Raw genomic sequence first — 20,735 nt, 5'->3', positions numbered from 1 at the left:
CCAATCAAAAGTCTCCAACCAATGAACACCAATACATTTCCTGCCCACACAAGACTGCACCAAAGATAATGGCGTTTTGGGGGACATAATACATCCAAACTAGCACACCCATATTTGAATATGCTAAAATAATTAACTTACACCCATCTCCTCACCCTGAGATTGGTGCTCTTATCCTGTTCCCTATTGTCTCCTCTATCAAAATAAAAACCAGACTGAGCCAACCAAACAAAAATATCCCACAACTCTCCAACTCCATCCTAAAAATTCCAAAGTTTGTCTTGAAGGCAGGCCATCACCAAACAGTAATTGAGAAGCTGCCATTCTTAGGAAGGACTGGGAGGAAAGTCTTGTAAGTGGCACATATTATTTGAGCCCAGGCCCAGCTTATATTTGCCATCACCAAACTCCACCTTAGGCACCTCAGAAACTTTAGGGTGAATGTCTTTCAAAATACCCTTTGGACTTGCCCTTCCTCAATATGAGAGAGTTTTTTTTTTAATTAAATTCAGTTTTATTGAGCTATATTCACATACCATACAGTCATCCATGGTGTACAATCAACTATTCACAGTACCATCATATAGTTGTGCATTCATCACCCCAATCTATTTTTGAACATTTTCCTTATACCAGAAAGAATAAGAATTAAAAATAAAAGTAAAAAAGAACACCCAAATCATCCCACCATCCCACCCTGTTTTTCATTTAGTTTTTGCCCTGAATTTTTCTACTCATCCATCCATACACTGAATAAAGGTAGTGCGATCCACAAGGTTTTCACAGTCACACTGTCATCCCTTGTAATCTACATTGTTATACAGTTATCTTCAAGAGTCAAGGCTACTGGGTTGGAGTTTGGTAGTTTCAGATATTCACTTATAGCTATTCCAATACACTAAAACCTAAAAAGTGTTATCTATATAGTGCATAAGAATATCCACCAGAATGACCTCTTGACTCCATTTGAAATCTCTCAGCCACTGAAACTTTGTTTCAGTTTGCATCCCCCTTTTGGTCAAGAAGATATTCTCAATCCCACGATGTCGGGTCCAGCTTCATCCCCGAGAGTCGTATCCTGCACTGCCAGGGAGATTTATACCCCTGGAAGGGTACCATTTATTAATGGAATATTAGAGGAATTTTGGGAGCGGGGGAAGGTATAGAGTTCTGTTTTGAACATTTGAGGTATTTGTGAAATATTCAGATGTCTAATTAGATTGGGCCAGAAAGAAAGATTTTTGGAGTATCCAGTGTATAGGCTAGCAGTGCAGTTGTTCTGTAATCTAGAAAAAGTCAGTTTAAGGTTTTAATTTTAGTTTTTAGTCATCTCTCTCCCTTTTCCCTTCTTTAGTAAGGTGAAATGGGATCTTTGAAATTTTTAAAGAGTTAATTAAACCAGAAGAAACAACAAAGAATCCATGCATATCTTGGGTAAAGCCTGGTAACTAATCTCTACCATTAGTAATCAGAAATTAAGCAGTTAATGTAATTGTTAAAAACGAGTGTGTAGACTGAGAGGGAACACACACATTTCAGTAGAGGTGAAAGAAGAGAACCCTGAGAAGATGGGTTTAGAGAGGGAGGAGGAAAGCCAGGAAGGAACAGACAGAGGTTCAAGGAGGAGGAGAGGTTGTTCAGCTGAGCCACAGTCTGCAAAGTAAGTAAAATAATGGTTTAATAGAGACCTTGGATTTGGCACTTAGGAAGTCATTTATGACTTCAGCAGGACCAGTTTAGTGGACTGGGAGTCTGGTGGGAGGCAAATCAGATTGAAGTGAATTGAGAAGTAAATGGAAACTAAAGAAGTAGAAGTATCCAGCGTAGACTCTGCTTTTGAGAAGTTTGGTTGTGGGAGAAAAAATGGAAAGACAAGGTAGTAGCCAGAAGGGGGTCACAGCTGCAGACCTTGATGTCCTAATTTGTAAGATAGGGGGTTTGGGCTGGAGTATTCCAAAGGTTCAAACGAGCTGTAAAAATCTGTGATCAAATTGGGTAAGTTTTTGTTACAAAATAGGTTATTCCGGTTAATAGCAAATATAACTTCACATTATTCAGGATGGATTATGTTCAGAGAATTTCATTAATGTAAACATAACATATCATATTAGGCTGAACATAAAATTTGTTTCTTAATGCAGTGAATTCATCTCTGTGAATGAAAAGATCTTTTTACTGTAGCTGTGTGCTCAAGTGCTAATTAACAGCTTTTTGCAATACGAGATACAAATATGATTTCTTTGTTGATTACAGCTTATATAAACATTTATTGGGTTTACATTTGAGAAATTAAACTCTATCTTCAAGAATTCTGCCTTTTCCTTATATCCTACTGCTTAGTCTGGACTCAGTGTAGGATTGCATCTCAGCTTGCTAACATATATTGATTAGCATGCCAAAACTCTTACTGTGATTGACCCTCGCGGTTTCATTACTTTGTGGTGGCTTTTTGTGCCAGAAGGCCCAGGATATATAGCAACTTTTATTCTGTTTTAATTCTATCTTTCCTCTCTTCTGTTCCTTCCAACTCCCTTTTTCTTTTTTTTTCCCCCAGAAATAAAGGTTGTAACTGATAGTTGCTAACTGACGAGTTAGTGTTTTCGAGTCAGAGTTTCTAGAGGTGGATGTGTTGCAGTCTGAACATCTTCTTTAATTATTCCCTGGCTTAATAATTCATAAATGTGTTTTGGTCAAAAGGTCCTAAATGTTTAGGAAATGGCATTTTAGGGAAAGGCCTGCCTGTATTCCTAAGAATATGGTTTATTGTGCTTGAAATTGTATGTTATTACTTATGTCCATAGGGACTTGTTTTTTTTTTTTTTTCTTAATGGAAATTTCATTTATAACTCCATGGGTTTGAGTTCCAGTTCTGCTGTTGACTAGCTCAGTGACCTTGGGCAAGTTGCTTAATGTTTCGGTGCCACATCTGTAAAACGGAGAAAACAATATTACCTACCCCATTGGGTTGTAAGGATTGAGTTAATAAAATCTCATATGCTTAGGAACAGTGCCTGGCCATAATAAATGCTATATAGCATTAACTATAATAAATGTTAATAATAAATGTTATTAACATTTTCTTATTATCACTTGTGCTGTGATCTAGTTTTATTAAAAGGAGCAGGTGGGAATTTTATCAAATACCTTGTTTTTCCAGAAGGCTTAGTATTTTAGATATACAAAGGCTTGAACCAACTGGGCTGTTAAAGAGTTTGTGTAAATACCTGAAAGTATTTTGTTGCATGTCACCCCCAGCAGGCAGTTCTGTGGCTTGGGAGGGAACCAAGTATGGGTCTGCTGAGCCACAGAGTGGTCTCCTGCACATTTCCTCCTGGCAGGTAGTGGCACGGCCAGGTTAGGGGGAAGAGCACCCATCACCATAATGCAGCTTTTGGCTAGCAGCCTGGACCCTCCCCAGGGCTCAGATTTGCTTATGGCTTTCAGAAACCAGGTGTCACACTGGAAAGTCCCTTTGCTGGCAGTGCATCTTCAAATTAAAGGAGGATTTACATTCCAGAACCTGGCATGTTATCCAAATAAGTTTGCCATCTTATGCACATATTGGTAGAGCTAAAAATATTTTATTTTAGCATTTGTGCCAAGCCTGTCTCTTAGTGCTTCACAGGATATTTTCTGTGTTATATAAATTATCTCATGGTCAGATGACTGAAAATGGTGCTATAAATTGCTTTTGCAAGGAATGGAACAAGAACAGCTTCTTTCCTACAGTATAAAAAGACAGAGCCTCCGTTTGATTTTGCTTAATGAATAAAATGGAACAAGGTTAGGACTAAGCAGTGAATTAATTGTGCTTGGATAAAAATGGGCTTTTGTGGAGGAAGTTGGGGCCTGAGGATACACTTTCACATAATTAAGATACCAGTGCTTCATGAAAATATTTTGTCTTTTTAATTTATTTTGTTAGCCACAGATCCCAAGAACCATACTGTAATGTTTGACACCTTTAAGGACTGGTGTTGGGAATTAGAGCGGACCAAAGGCATCATGAAGTACAGGGCAGTGAGCATCAATGAAGACTATACTGTCTGTGAAAGGTAATTGATAAAAAGCATTCAATATTGTGCTGCCTTTTTTTTTTTTTTTTACAGATTTATTGAGATATATTCACTTGCCTTATACTTCACCCATTTAAAGTCTACACTGTTTCTTAGTATATTCACAGGGTTTTGCAAACATCACCACAGTCAATTTTAGAATATTTTTATCACCCCAAAAAGAAATCTCATACCCAATGGCAGTCACGCCCCATTTTTCTTCAACCCCCAAGCTCTGAGCAATCACTAGTCTGCTTCCTTTATAGATTTGCCTGTTCTGGGGAATCATGTAATATGTGGTCTTTTATGACTGGCTTCTTTTTTTTTTTTTTTTATTCAGTTTTATTGAAATATAGTCACATACCATACAGTCATCCATGGTATACAGTCAGCTGTTCACAGTACGATCATATAGTTATGCATTCATCACCACAATCTATTTCTGAACATTTTTCTTATATCAGAAAGAATCAGAATAAGAATAAAAAATAAAAGTAAAAAAAGAACACACAAACCATCCCCCCATCCCACCCTATTTGTCATTTAGTTTTTGTCCCCACTTTTCTACCCATCCATCCACACACTAGACAAAGGGAGTGTGATCCATAAGGCCTTCACAATCACACTGTCACCTCTTGTAATCTATAGTATTATACAGTTGTCTTCAGGAGTCCAGACTACTGGGTTGGAGTTTGGTAGTTTCAGGTATTTACTTCTAGCTATTCTAATACATTAAAACCTAAGAGGTGTTATCTATATAGTGCATAAGAATGTCCACCAGAGTGACCTCTCGACTCCACTTGAAATCTCTCAGCTGCTGAAAGTATTTCTTCTTATTTTGCATCCCCCTTTTGGTCAAGAAGATATTCTCAATCCCACGATGCCAGGTCCAGATTCATCCCTGGGAGTCATATCCTGCATTGCCAGGGAGACTTACACTTCCGGGAGTTGGGTCCCACGTAGGGGGGAGGGCAGTGAGTTCACCTGCCGAGGTGGCTGAGTTAGAGAAAGAGAGGGCTACATCTGAGCAACGAAGAGATACTCAGGGGGAGACTCTTAGGCACAATTATGTGCAAGTTTAGCCTCTCCTTTGCAGTAATGAGCCCCACAAGGGCAATTCCCATGATAGAGGGCTTCGCCCATCAAACTGCCTATGACTGGCTTCTTAACATAATGATTTCAAGGTTTATTCATGTCATTGTATGTATCAGAACTTCATTTTTTAAAATTGCTGAATAGTATCCCATTATGTGGATATACTGCATTTTATTTATCCTCTTATCAATTGAAAGACATTTGGGTTGTTTTTACTTGTTGGCTATTATGAATAATGCTGCTGTGAACATTTGTGTACAAGTTTTTAAGCAGACATGTTTTCATTCTTCTTGGGCATATAACCTAGGAGTGGAATTGCTGGGTCATATGGTAACTCTATTTTTAACCAGTTGAGGAACTGCTAGACTTTTTCCACAGCAGATGCATCATTTTACATTTCTGCCAGCAGTGGATGAGGATTCTAGTTTCTCCAAATCAGTACTTGCTTTTTCCTTCATGTGACTTTGATCTGTAATCTAGTGTCCTTTCCTTTTAACCTGAAGAATGCCTTTTAACATTTCTTGTAGGACTGATCTAGTGTTGATGAGGTCCCTCAGCTTTTGTTTTATTTGGGTATGTCTTAATCTCTCCCTCATTTTTTTTTTTTTTTTGAACGTTGATAGCAGTTTTATTTATAATAAAATCTACGTGACTCAGTTCCCCTGAACTTCCAAGGACGCTTCAGCCGAGCCCCTGAAACCAGGAAGACAATTATAGCAGGATTTCCTTCAACCAGAAAACTCATATCACAAGCCCCAAGCCAACCTCCTGCCCAGGAAGGCCAGAGAGGGAATTTCTCTCCCTCATTTTTGAAAGATAGCTTTTTGGATATATAATTCTTAGTTGGCAGTTTCTCTCTTTCAGCACTTTAAATGTGTCATCCATTGCCTTCTTGCCTCCATGGTTTCTGATGAGAAATCCATACTTAATCCTATTAAGACTCTGTTGTTCATGATGCTTTGCTTCTCTGTTGGCTTTAAGAATTGTCTCTATCTTTGGCATTCAATAGTTTGATTATCAAATGTCTTGGTGTGGGTCTTTTGTGTTTATATTATTTAGAGTTCACTGAGCTTCTTGGATGTGTACATTAATGTCTTTTGTTAAATTTGGAAGTTTACAGCCATTACTTCTTTGAATATTCTTTCTTACCTTTCTCTCTTTCTTCTGGGAATCCCACCATGTGTATATTGGTATGTTTGATGGTGTCTCATATGTTTCTCAGGCTCTGTTCACTTTTCTTCATTCTTTTTTCTTTCTTCTCCTCAGACTGAATGATTTCAATAGTCTTATTTTCAAGGTCATTGATTGTTTTTTCTGCCAGCTCCAATCTGCTGTTGAACCCCTTTAGGGAATTTTAAACTTCTATGACCTTCAGCTCTGTCGGTTACCTTTTTTTTTTTAAGATTTCTGTCTTTTTAATTGATACTCTCTTTGTGTTCATCTATCATTTTTCTGATATCCATTAGTTCTTTTCCCATGTTTCCCTTTAGTTCTTTGAGCATATTTAGGACCACTTTTTTTTTTATTCAGTTTTATTGAGATATATTCATATATCATATAGTCATCCGTGGTATACAATCAACTGTTTACAGATCCATTATGTAATTGTGCATTCATAACCCCAATCTATTTTTAGACATTTTCCTTATACCAGAAAAAGTAAAAATAAGAATAAAAAATAAAAATGAAAGACACCCAACCCCCCCCCCCCACGCCACCCTATTTTTCATTTAGTTTTTGTTCCCATTTTTCTACTCATCCATCGTCCATCCATGCACTGGATAAAGGGGGTATGATCCACAAAGCTTTCACAATCACACTGTCACCCCTTGTAAGCTACATTGTTATACAATCATCTTCAAGAGTCAAGGCTACTGGGTTGCAGTTTGATAGTTTCAGGTATTTACTTCTAGCTATTCCAACACATTAAAACTAAAAAGGGTTATCTATATAGTGTGTAAGAATACCCACCAGAGTGACCTCTCAACTCTGTTTGGAATCTCTCAGCCACTGAAACTTTATTTTGTTTCATTTCGCATCCCCCTTTTGGTCAAGAAGATGTTCTCAATCCCACGATGTTGGGTTCAGATTCATCCTCAGGAGTCATATCCAGCATTGCCAGGGAGATTTACACCCCTGGGAGTCAGGTCCCACATAGGGAGGAATGCAGTGAGTTCGCCTGCCAAGGTGGCTTAGCTAGAGAGAGGGCCACATCTGAGCAACAAAGAGGTACTCAGGGAGACTCTTAGGCACAATTATTAGCAGGTTTAGCCTCTCCTTTGCAGTAATGAGCATCATAAAGGCAAGCCCCAAGATAGATGGTTTGGCATACCAAACTGCCAGTAGGACCACTTTTTAACAGTCTTTGTCTGGTATGTCCCAAGTCCCAAGTCTGGTCCTCTTTATTGATGGTTTCTTTCTTTTTTTTCTTTTTTTTTTTTCTTTTCTTTCTTTTTTTTTTTTCTTTTTTAATGCATGTCTTTATTTTATTACTCTTCTACCCAAACTCTTGATAAAGGGAGTGTCAGTCACAAGGTTTTTGCCGTCACATGGTCACATGATTAAAGCTATATAATTATACAATGTTGATCGTTTCTAATGCTTTATCTTGCTCCTTTGAACAGGCCATCATTTCTTTTTCTTTGTATTTTTTGGCCTTTTGTTGCAATCTGAAATTTTGATATTTTAATGTGTTATTTGTGGAATTGAGACACTGAAGCATCTATTCTTTAAGCTTGTATCCAGCTAGTGTTATGACAGAATGTTCTTTGAATGCCATGAGCTAACAAGGAAAAAAAAAAAGAGAAAAAGAAAAAAAAACACCTTTCCAAGTTTTTGTCAGTTGGCTTATGCAAGTTCTCTCTTCAGAGCTTAGCTGTCCTAACAGTAAGTTTAAAGAACAGCCCAAGGTAAAAAAGAAGAGTTTGCCCTGGTCTCTTCTGTTCATGTGTTTTGTTCTAGGCTTGTGTGCGTGCTTAAGAATTCCCCTGCTTACAAGGATCCGAATATTGCCTTTTCCCCAGGAAACCACAGTTCCTTATGGTCCTGGGCACCACACTGTATGTTCCAGCACCAGCAGTCCCCCATCCCAGGCTGCCGAGATTTGACTGTTCTCCCACAGCGCTCCATAGGAGAGCTCTGTGAGCTACCCCCAGGCAAGGGCAGGTACTGGCACTGCAAGCCCAGGATGAGTATTCTGGTTCAGTCTTTTCAGTATGTGCGTTGAAAGTTACCCTGCTCCCTCTAGAACCAGGACCAAAGACCTGTACTGGGAGCGTGGGCCAGCTGGGTGCTGAGGCAGTGTGCAGATGGGGAAGGGACCAGCCAGGGAGCCATAGGATCCTATCATTTTTAAGTTACCTTTTTCTTGGTTCAGTACTAACCCTGTAATTGCAACCCTTTAACCGTTTTCTGAAGCTTTGTAAAAGATGGTTCTGCCAGACCTTGTTTGTTGTTTAAAACTTCTGTGGGAGGGCAGAATCCTGGACCATCACACTCAGCCATCTTGATCCAATACTATACTTTTTTTTTTTTTTTTTTTTTTTTTCCAGAAGATCATTTTTACTTTTACTCATTTATGGTACTATTTGCAATGTTAGGATATAATAGGTAATGTACCATTAAGTAAACCAAATACAGAACTCAGAAGAAAATGGTCTTGAGTTATTTACATACTGTATTGGGAATTCTGAGAAAGGAGAATACACATTAACAAAATGTACACTGGCCAGCTCAAAAGCAGGTTTATAAGTTGAGTGTTTTTAAAGGGTTTAAAAAGCATGCCCAGTGAGGCGGGGCAAGATGGCAGACTGGTGAGCTGTAAGTTTTAGTTACTCCTCCAGGAAAGTAGGTAAAAAGCCAGGAACTGCGTGGACTGGACACCACAGAGCAATCTGTCTTTGGGCATACTTCATACAACACTCATGAAAATGTCGAACTGCTGAGATCAGCGAAATCTGTAAGTTTTTGCGGCCAGGGGACCCGCGCCCCTCCCTGCCAGGCTCAGTCCCGGGGGAGGAGGGGCTGTCAGCTCCGGGAAGGAGAAGGGAGAACAGCAGTGGCTGCTCTTATCGGAAACTCATTCTACTGATTCAAACTCCAACCATAGATAGACTGAGACCAGACACCAGAGACTCTGAGAGCAGCCAGCCCAGCAGAGAGGAGACAGGCATAGAAAAAAAACAACACGAAAAACTCCAAAATAAAAGCAGAGGATTTTTGGAGTTCTGGTGAACACAGAAAGGGGAAGGGCGGAGCTCAGGCCTTGAGGTGCATATGCAAATCCCGAAGCAAAGCTGATCTCTCTGCCCTGTGGACCTTTCCTTAATGGCCCTGGTTGCTTTGTCTATTAGCATTTCAATAACCCATTAGATCTCTGAGGAGGGCCGTTTTTTTTTTTTTTTTTTTAAATCCTTTTTTCTTTTTCTAAAACAATTACTCTAAGAAGCCCAATACAGAAAGCTTCAAAGACTTTCAATTTGGGCACGTCAAGTCAACAGCAGAACTAAGAGAGCTCTGAGACAAAAGGCAATAATCCAGTGGCTGAGAAAATTCACTAAACAACACAACTTCCCAAGAAAAGGGGGGTGTCCGCTCACAGCCACCATCCTGGTGGACAGGAAACACTCCTGCCCATCGCCAGCCCCATAGCCCAGAGCTGCCCCAGACAACCCAGTGTGACGGAAGTGCTTCAAATAACAGGCACACTCCACAGAACTGGGCGTGGACATTAGCCTTCCCTGCAACCTCAGCTGATTGTCCCAGAGCTGGGAAGGTAGAGCAGTGTGACTTAACAAAGCCCCATTCAGCCATCATTTCAGCAGACTGGGAGCCTCCCTACACAGCCCAACAGCCCAGAACTGCCCTGGGGGGACGGCACTCACCTGTGACATAGCACAGTCATCCCTCAACAGAGGACCCGGGGTGCATGGCCTGGAAGAGGGGCCCACTTGCAAGTCTCAGGAGCCATACGCCAATACCAAAGACTTGTGGGTCAGTGGCAGAGACAAACTGTGGCAGGACTGAACTGAAGGATTAGACTATTGCAGCAGCTTTAAAACTCTAGGATCACCAGGGAGATTTGATTGTTAGGGCCACCCCCCCTCCCCGACTGCCCAGAAACACGCCCCACATACAGGGCAGGCAACACCAACTACACACGCAAGCTTGGTACACCAATTGGGCCCCACAAGACTCACTCCCCCACTCACCAAAAAGGCTAAGCAGGGGAGAACTGGCTTGTGGAGAACAGGTGGCTCGTGGACGCCACCTGCTGGTTAGTTAGAGAAAGTGTACTCCACGAAGCTGTAGATCTGATAAATTAGAGATAAGGACTTCAATAGGTCTACAAACCCTAAAAGAACCCTATCAAGTTCAGCAAATGCCACGAGGCCAAAAACAACAGAAAATTATAAAGCATATGAAAAAACCAGACGATATGGATAACCCAAGCCCAAGCACCCAAATCAAAAGACCAGAAGAGGCACAGCACCTAGAGCAGCTACTCAAAGAACTAAAGATGAACAATGAGACCATAGTACGGGATATGAAGGAAATCAAGAAGACCCTAGAAGAGCATAAAGAAGACATTGCAAGACTAAATAAAAAATGGATGATCTTATGGAAATTAAAGAAACTGTTGACCAAATTAAAAAGATTCTGGACACTCATAGTACAAGACTAGAGGAAGTTGAACAACGAATCAGTGACCTGGAAGATGACAGAATGGAAAATGAAAGCATAAAAGAAAGAATGGGGAAAAAAATTGAAAAACTCGAAATGGACCTCAGGGATATGATAGATAATATGAAACGTCCGAATATAAGACTCATTGGTGTCCCAGAAGGGGAAGAAAAGGGTAAAGGTCTAGGAAGAGTATTCAAAGAAATTGTTGGGGAAAACTTCCCAAATCTTCTAAACAACATAAATACACAAATCATAAATGCTCAGCGAACTCCAAATAGAATAAATCCAAAAAAACCCACTCCGAGACATATACTGATCACACTGTCAAACACAGAAGAGAAGGAGCAAGTTCTGAAAGCAGCAAGAGAAAAGCAATTCACCACATACAAAGGAAACAGCATAAGACTAAGTAGTGACTACTCAGCAGCCACCATGGAGGCAAGAAGGCAGTGGCACGATATATTTAAAATTCTGAGTGAGAGGAATTTCCAGCCAAGAATACTTTATCCAGCAAAGCTCTCCTTCAAATTTGAGGGAGAGCTTAAATTTTTCACAGACAAACAAATGCTGAGAGAATTTGCTAACAAGAGACCTGCCCTACTGGCGATACTAAAGGGAGCCCTACAGACAGAGAAACAAAGACAGGACAGAGAGACTTGGAGAAAGGTTCAGTACTAAAGAGATTCGGTATGGGTACAATAAAGGATATTAATAGAGAGAGGGAAAAATATGGCAAACAAACCAAAGGATAAGATGGCCGATTCAAGAAATGCCTTCACGGTTTTAACGTTGAATGTAAATGGATTAAACTCCCCAATTAAAAGATATAGATTCGCAGAATGGATCAAAAAAAATGAACCATCAATATGTTGCATACAAGAGACTCATCTTAGACACAGGGACACAAAGAAACTGAAAGTGAAAGGATGGAAAAAAATATTTCATGCAAGCTACAGCCAAAAGAAAGCAGGTATAGCAATATTAATCTCAGATAAAATAGACTTCAAATGCAGGGATGTTTTGAGAGACAAAGAAGGCCACTACATACTAATAAAAGGGGCAATTCAGCAAGAAGAAATAACAATCGTAAATGTCTATGCACCCAATCAAGGTGCCACAAAATACATGAGAGAAACACTGGCAAAACTAAAGGAAGCAATTGATGTTTCCACAATAATTGTGGGAGACTTCAACACATCACTCTCTCCTATAGATAGATCAACCAGACAGAAGACCAATAAGGAAATTGAAAACCTAAACAATCTGGTAAATGAATTAGATTTAACAGACATCTACAGGACATTACATCCCAAATCACCAGGATACACATACTTTTCTAGTGCTCACGGAACTTTCTCCAGAATAGATCATATGCTGGGACATAAAACAAGCCTCAATAAATTTAAAAAGATTGAAATTATTCAAAGCACATTCTCTGACCACAATGGAATACAATTAGAAGTCAATAACCATCAGAGACTTAGAAAATTCACAAATACCTGGAGGTTAAACAACACACTCCTAAACAATCAGTGGGTTAACGAAGAAATAGCAAGAGAAATTGCTAAATATATAGAGACGAATGAAAATGAGAACACAACGTACCAAAACCTATGGGATGCAGCAAAAGCAGTGCTGAGGGGGAAATTTATAGCACTAAACGCATATATTAAAAAGGAAGAAAGAGCCAAAATCAAAGAACTAATGGATCAACTGAAGAAGCTAGAAAATGAACAGCAAACCAATCCTAAACCAAGTACAAGAAAAGAAATAACAAGGATTAAAGCAGAAATAAATGACATAGAGAACAAAAAAACAATAGAGAGGATAAATATCACCAAAAGTTGGTTCTTTGAGAAGATCAACAAGATTGACAAGCCCCTAGCTAGACTGACAAAATCAAAAAGAGAGAGGACCCATATAAACAAAATAATGAATGAAAAAGGTGACATAACTGCAGATCCTGAAGAAATTAAAAAAATTATAAGAGGATATTATGAACAACTGTATGGCAACAAACTGGATAATGTAGAAGAAATGGACAATTTCCTGGAAACATATGAACAACCTAGACTGACCAGAGAAGAAATAGAAGACCTCAACCAACCCATCACAAGCAAAGAGATCCAATCAGTCATCAAAAATCTTCCCACAAATAAATGCCCAGGGCCAGATGGCTTCACAGGGGAATTCTACCAAACTTTCCAGAAAGAACTGACACCAATCTTACTCAAACTCTTTCAAAACATTGAAAAAAATGGAACACTACCTAACTCATTTTATGAAGCTAACATCAATCTAATACCAAAACCAGGCAAAGATGCTACAAAAAAGGAAAACTACCGGCCAATCTCCCTAATGAATATAGATGCAAAAATCCTCAACAAAATACTTGCAAATCGAATCCAAAGACACATTAAAAAAATCATACACCATGACCAAGTGGGGTTCATTCCAGGCATGCAAGGATGGTTCAACATAAGAAAAACAATCAATGTATTACAACACATTAAAAACTCGAAAGGGAAAAATCAATTGATCATCTCAATAGATGCTGAAAAAGCATTTGACAAAATCCAACATCCCTTTTTGATAAAAACACTTCAAAAGGTAGGAATTGAAGGAAACTTCCTCAACATGATAAAGAGCATATATGAAAAACCCACAGCCAGCATAGTACTCAATGGTGAGAGACTGAAAGCCTTCCCTCTAAGATCAGGAACAAGACAAGGATGCCCGCTGTCACCACTGTTATTCAACATTGTGCTGGAAGTGCTAGCCAGGGCAATCCGGCAAGACAAAGAAATAAAAGGCATCCAAATTGGAAAAGAAGAAGTAAAACTGTCACTGTTTGCAGATGATATGATCTTATATCTAGAAAACCCTGAGAAATCAACGATACACCTACTAGAGCTAATAAACAAATTTAGCAAAGTAGCGGGATACAAGATTAATGCACATAAGTCAGTAATGTTTCTATATGCTAGAAATGAACAAACTCAAGAGACACTCAAGAAAAAGATACCATTTTCAATAGCAACTAAAAAAATCAAGTACCTAGGAATAAACTTAACCAAAGATGTAAAAGACCTATACAAAGAAAACTACATAACTCTACTAAAAGAAATAGAAGGGGACCTTAAAAGATGGAAAAATATTCCATGTTCATGGATAGGAAGGCTAAACGTCATTAAGATGTCAATTCTACCCAAACTCATCTACAGATTCAATGCAATCCCAATCAAAATTCCAACAACCTACTTTGCAGACTTGGAAAAGCTAGTTATCAAATTTATTTGGAAAGGGAAGATGCCTCGAATTGCTAAAGACACTCTAAAAAAGAAAAACGAAGTGGGAGGACTTACACTCCCTGACTTTGAAGCTTATTATAAAGCCACAGTTGCCAAAACAGCATGGTACTGGCACAAAGATAGACATATAGATCAATGGAATCGAATTGAGAATTCAGAGATAGACCTTCAGATCTATGGCCGACTGATCTTTGATAAGGCCCCCAAAGTCACCGAACTGAGCCATAATGGTCTTTTCAACAAATGGGGCTAGGAGAGTTGGATATCCATATCCAAAAGAATGAAAGAGGACCCCTACCTCACCCCCTACACAAAAATTAACTCAAAATGGACCAAAGATCTCAATATAAAAGAAAGTACCATAAAACTCCTAGAAGATAATGTAGGAAAACATCTTCAAGACCTTGTATTAGGCGGCCACTTCCTAGACTTTACACCCAAAGCACAAGCAACAAAAGAGAAAATAGATAAATGGGAACTCCTCAAGCTTAGAAGTTTCTGCACCTCAAAGGAATTTCTCAAAAAGGTAAAGAGGCAGCCAACTCAATGGGAAAAAATTTTTGGAAACCATGTATCTGACAAAAGACTGATATCTTGCATATACAAAGAAATCCTACAACTCAATGACAATAGTACAGACAGCCCAATTATAAAATGGGCAAAAGATATGAAAAGACAGTTCTCTGAAGAAGAAATACAAATGGCCAAGAAACTCATGAAAAAATGTTCAGCTTCACTAGCTATTAGAGAGATGCAAATTAAGACCACAATGAGATACCATCTAACACCGGTTAGAATGGCTGCCATTAAACAAACAGGAAACTACAAATGCTGGAGGGGATGTGGAGAAATTGGAACTCTTATTCATTGTTGGTGGGACTGTATAATGGTTCAGCCACTCTGGAAGTCAGTCTGGCAGTTCCTTAGAAAACTAGATATAGAGCTACCATTCGATCCAGCGATTGCACTTCTCGGTATATACCCGGAAGATCGGAAAGCAGTGACACGAACAGATATCTGCACGCCAATGTTCATAGCAGCATTATTCACAATTGCCAAGAGATGGAAACAACCCAAATGTCCTTCAACAGATGAGTGGATAAATAAAATGTGGTATATACATACGATGGAATACTACGCGGCAGTAAGATGGAACGATCTGGTGAAACATATGACAACATGGATGAACCTTGAAGACATAATGCTGAGCGAAATAAGCCAGGCACAAAAAGAGAAATATTATATGCTACCACTAATGTGAACTTTGAAAAATGTAAAACAAATGGTTTATAATGTAGAATGTAGGGGAACTAGCAGTAGAGAGCAATTAAGGAAGGGGGAACAATAATCCAAGAAGAACAGATAAGCTATTTAACGTTCTGGGGATGCCCAGAAATGACTATGGTCTGTTAATTTCTGATGGATGTAGTAGGAACAAGTTCACTGAAATGTTGCTATATTATGTAACTTTCTTGGGGTAAAGTAGGAACATGTTGGAAGTTAAGCAGTTATCTTAGGTTAGTTGTCTTTTTCTTACTCCCTTGTTATGGTCTCTTTGAAATGTTCTTTTATTGTATGTTTGTTTTCTTTTTAACTTTTTTTTTCATACAGTTGATTTAAAAAAGAAGAGAAAGTTAAAAAAAAAAAAAAGAAAAAGAAAAAAGACAAACAAGGAAAAAAAAAAAAAAGATGTAGTGTCCCCTTGAGGAGCCTGTGGAGAATGCAGGGGTATTCGCCTACCCCACCTCCATGGTTGCTAACATGACCACAGACATAGGGGACTGGTGGTTTGATGGGTTGAGCCCTCTACCATAAGTTTTACCCTTGGGAAGACAGTTGCTGCAAAGGAGAGGCTAGGCCTCCCTGTATTTGTGCCTAAGAGTCTCCTCCTGAATGCCTCTTTGTTGCTCAGATGTGGCCCTCTCTCTCTGGCTAAGCCAACTTGAAAGGTGAAATCACTGCCCTCCCCCCTACGTGGGATCAGACACCCAGGGGAGTGAATCTCCCTGGCAACGTGGAATATGACTCCCGGGGAGGAATGTAGACCCGGCATCGTGGGATGGAGAACATCTTCTTGACCAAAAGGGGGATGTGAAAGGAAATGAAATAAGCTTCAGTGGCAGAGAGATTCCAAAACGAGCCGAGAGATCACTCTGGTGGGCACTCTTACGCACACTTTAGACAACCTTTTTTAGGTTCTAAAGAATTGGGGTAGCTGGTGGTGGATACCTGAAACTATTAAACTACAACCCAGAACTCATGAATCTCGAAGACAGTTGTATAAAAATGTAGCTTATGAGGGGTGACAGTGGGATTGGGAAAGCCATAAGGACCACACTCCACTTTGTCTAGTTTATGGATGGATGAGTAGAAAAATAGGGGAAGGAAACAAACAGACAAAGGTACCCAGTGTTCTTTTTTACTTCAATTGCTCTTTTTCACTCTAATTATTATTCTTGTTATTTTTGTGTGTGTGCTAATGAAGGTGTCAGGGATTGATTTAGGTGATGAATGTACAACTATGTAATGGTACTGTAAACAATCGAAAGTACAATTTGTTTTGTATGACTGCGTGGTATGTGAATATATCTCAATAAAATGATGATTTAAAAAAAAAAAAAAAAAAAAGCATGCCCAATCAGCATACAGCTTTTTCTCATTTATATAATAAATGCATTTCTGTCTTGTATACAAAGGAGGGTTAGAACTAGAATCAACTTACCTAAGATTTCAGAAATAACCCTATTTCAGAAATGTTCTCGATGGAATTTACTTCACTGCTCCTACTATTCTGATTGTTCAAATAAGCAAAGTGCAGAGGGTATCATCCTTTCAAGTTGCCTTTAAACACTAGCACTTTATATGGGAAGATAGGTAGAAACCTACAATTTCAACTACATTACTTAGTCTTATTTTAAAATAAGAATTGTATGCACAACAGAAAATAATTTATCATTTTTCTCCCTTAAAGAAGAGGGAGGAGGAGAAAGTATTAGAGGAGGAGGTATGGTTGTAGTATTTAGGAAGAGCTGAAGAGGAGAACAATGAATAAAAGTACAAGAACACCCAAAATATCCTATCCCTCCGTTATTCATTTTATTTTTGTTCCCATTTTTCTACCCATCTGTCCACATACTAGATAAAGGGAGTGTGAACCACAGGTTTTCACAATCACACAGTCACACCATGTAAGGAACACAGTTATACAGTTGTCTTCAAAAATCAAGGCTACTGGGTTGCATTTCAACAGTTGCAGGTATTTCCTTCTAGCTATTCCAATACACTAAAAACTAAAAAGGTATGTCTATATAACGCATAAGAAAAACCTCCAGAATGACCTCTTGACTCCATTTGGGATTTCTCAGCCACTAAAACTTTATTTTGTTTCATTTCTCTTCCACCTTTTGGTCAAGAAGACTTTCTCAATTCCATGATGCTGGGTTCAGGCTCTACCCCGGGAGTTGTGTCCCATGTTGCCACATTTACACCTGGGGGTCATGTCCCACATAGGGGGGAGAGCAGTAAATTTACCTGCCGAGTGGGCTGAGAGAGAAAGAGGCAATATGTGAGCAAAAAAGAGGTTCTCTGGTGGGAGACCCTTAAGCACAATTATAAGTAGGCTTAGCCTCTTCTTTGCAGTAACAAGTTTCATAAGGGCACAATACTGTGCTTTTTAAAGAAACACTTAGAGTATCCCTTAAAATACTCAAAAGTGAATTTGTGTCATTTTTTCGCCATTGTTATATCTGAAATCCAAGTGTTAACCTTCTAGAGGCATTACTGAATTTATATTGTGTGTTTTCTTTCATTGAATCCTTCTTTTATTCATTTAGTTAACATTTTTGAGGGCCTGCTATGTGCCAGTCATTGTCCTAGCTACAGGAAATACAGAAATAAACAGAAAGCCTAAAAATCCTTGATCACATAGAGCTGTCATCCTTGTGGGGGCAATGCAATGACAACAGAATAAATAAGTAGATTATAGTATATTAAAAGGTAATAAGTGCTCTGTAGAGAATCAGGCACAGGACTAGGGAGTGCTGGAGGTATTGTGGGAGGGTTGGTCATGAAGGCCTCACTGAATAGGTGATCTTTTAGCAAAGACTAGAAGGAGCTGAAGGATTGAGTTAGAAGATTCCTGGGGGAAGAGCATTATAGGCAGAAGGAACAGGAAAGGCAAAGGCCCTGAGGTGGAATCTTGCCTGGCTTGTGTGAGGAACAGCGAGGAGCCCAGGACCTGGAAAGGAGAAAGCAAGGGAGAGAGTAGTAGAAGAGGAGGGAGGGGCCTGGGTGGTGATGGGCCTGGAGGCTTTCCCAAGAATTTAGTCCCTGGCTCTGAGTACAGTGAGGAGGAGTTTGAGCAGAGACGTGATGTGATCTGACCTACATTTTTAAACGATGACTCTGCATAACCCGTTTTTAGAAACTTGAATCTTATCATTTTGGAACATGTTCCTAGTGACCCTCCTGAGAATTTCATGTTTGTGACAGCCCTCTTCAGTAGATCAATTTTGATTCAGGTCAGTCTTAACCATTAACAAGTTAGCTCTCCTGTCACTGGGTGAGCTGGGATGATATGGGGAGCGGCCTTTGGGCAAGTGTCATATCACCCACTCAATCCTCCAGTCACCCCATAACTTCACTGTCAGCTTCACCCTGCTCCTCCCTTCTTTCCCAGCCATAAAACTTGAAGGGGAAAGCTAGCTCATGCTCAGAAAGAGGTGAGAAGTGGTAATTTGTAACATGATACTGATACTGATATAAGGCCTTCCACTTCCAGAATTCCTTAAAAACAGAAACAATCTGCCACATACTGATTAAGTTAGTTGGTGGTGCATAAATTTCAACAACTCAAAATTATACCTGATAGAGACAGCAGCAGGGAAAGCTTTTCATTCATGGTAAATGAGGAGAATGGAGCTTTAGCAAGATTTTGATGCTAGTAGCACTCAGTGCAGACACATACCTCTTAGACTATCCCAGCCACACACACCCTCCCTGCTTTTCTGTTCCATGGGAATGATATAGGAAAAGTTATGTTTTATTTGTCACCTGGATTACTATAACAACTGCCTAAATGGTCCCCTGTGCATCCATTTCCTACATAGCAGGCAGAGTAAGTGTTTCTCTGGATGCATCTAATCATGTTGTCAGAGGCCTCCTGCAGTTTTTTATAGAACAAAACCCATACAAGCACTACAAGGCCCTTTATGGTTTGGCTGCTTCCTAACTCCCCAACTTTGTGTCACACCCCTCTAGCCATACTGACCTCCCTACTGTAGGCCTTGTTTGTTCTGTCTCCTGTCTGGAATGCTCCTTTTGCCTCTAGCTGTGCACATGTAGTTAACTCCACCTCGGCTGTCAGATCTCAGCTCAGGTGTTTCTTTCTAAGGAGCTTTCCAAGACTAGGTCAGGTCTCCTTGTGATGAGCGTTCATGGACTGCATATCTTCTCTTCAGAGCACTTTGCTGCAATTATGAGTTTATTTTTCTTTGTGTTATCATTTGGCTAGTGTTTGTTTCTCCAACATGTCATCTCTGATGGCAAGGACACACTATCTGATTTTCTCATCATGATAACCTCAGTACCAGACACAGTACCTGGCCTATAATAGATGTTTAGTAAATAGGAGAGAGAATGAATAAGTTAATAAAGCCCCATGAGTGTTAGAGGGGACCTCCATCAGGTGGGATAAGAGTAAGAAATTGCATCTACTTCACCTTCCTCCAAGGTCAGAGCTGTCAGTACCGAAGAATTCATTCCTTTTCTTTTTTTAATCTCCTCCTGAAAAGAATTTCCTCTCATCCCACCTCCCTGTGAAGGTATAGAAAGGTATATAGCCTGTGGGATATGTTTTACATAGAGGAACCTGTGAATTGATGCTGCCACAGGAAGACATATTTCTACTCTGGTGTTAAAACTCTGAGAGTTCCGTCACTCCTGCTAAGGTTGTGCCTAGTGGATCATACAACTTTCCATGAATAAAGTCATCCTGCATTTGGAAAGGTTGTTTACTTTGTCTTTTAAATTCATCCTAATGACTACTTTCCAAGGAGTTAGAAATAATTGCTTTTATTATTTGGAGATCTTATAACAGAGACTGTAGAATTCACCTAGAGTCCATTGGGGCAAGAGAATACATCTTAAACATCCCTCATTGGTCCCCCTGCTCTTCATTTCTGTCCAACCTCCTCTCTTGAATGACTGGATGGCAAATACACTTGGTTCTGAAAATTTATTTCTGTGAAAGACTATAAGAAAAGATTAACTGGCTAACCAACATTTAAAAATTTTCAACCTCACTGGTAAGAAAGACTCGCGAATTAAAAATAAAATAAGGCCCCACTCCCAGCTTTCTAGAATAGGCCACTTTGAGAAAGGAGCTGAAAATCTAGTTTAAACTACACCACAGGTGATTCTCCTGTAAAGGTTGAGTAGCAGTGGCCTACTTGCAAGTTACCATCTTCAGAAGTGCTTCTCAAAATTTAATGTGCATGTAAATCACCTGGGGATCTTAAAATGCAGATGTCAGTTCACCTCTTGCAATCAATTGATACGTTTCTCAAGTCTTAATCTATAGATTCCCTTG

At 39.4% G+C, this 20,735-nt stretch overlaps 1 protein-coding gene across 3 annotated transcripts in view; it reads left to right on the top strand.

Moving 5' to 3' along the window:
• The window catches only part of MTMR12 (myotubularin related protein 12), a 98,203-nt gene that overhangs the window by 53,195 nt on the left and 24,273 nt on the right, over nucleotides 1–20,735 (top strand). For all 3 annotated transcript variants that reach the window (XM_037799171.1, XM_037799170.1, XM_037799172.1), the window contains exon 7: nucleotides 3,926–4,055. In XM_037799171.1, the coding sequence (XP_037655099.1) occupies nucleotides 3,926–4,055 (130 nt within the window). The remainder of the gene's footprint in view (nucleotides 1–3,925; nucleotides 4,056–20,735) is intronic.

Source organism: Choloepus didactylus, chromosome 11, assembly GCF_015220235.1.
Source record: "Choloepus didactylus isolate mChoDid1 chromosome 11, mChoDid1.pri, whole genome shotgun sequence".
In the NCBI taxonomy this organism is placed as follows: Eukaryota; Metazoa; Chordata; class Mammalia; order Pilosa; family Megalonychidae; genus Choloepus; species Choloepus didactylus.
Note: the sequence above shows the minus strand (reverse complement) of the source record. Positions and strands in the feature narration are given on the sequence as shown.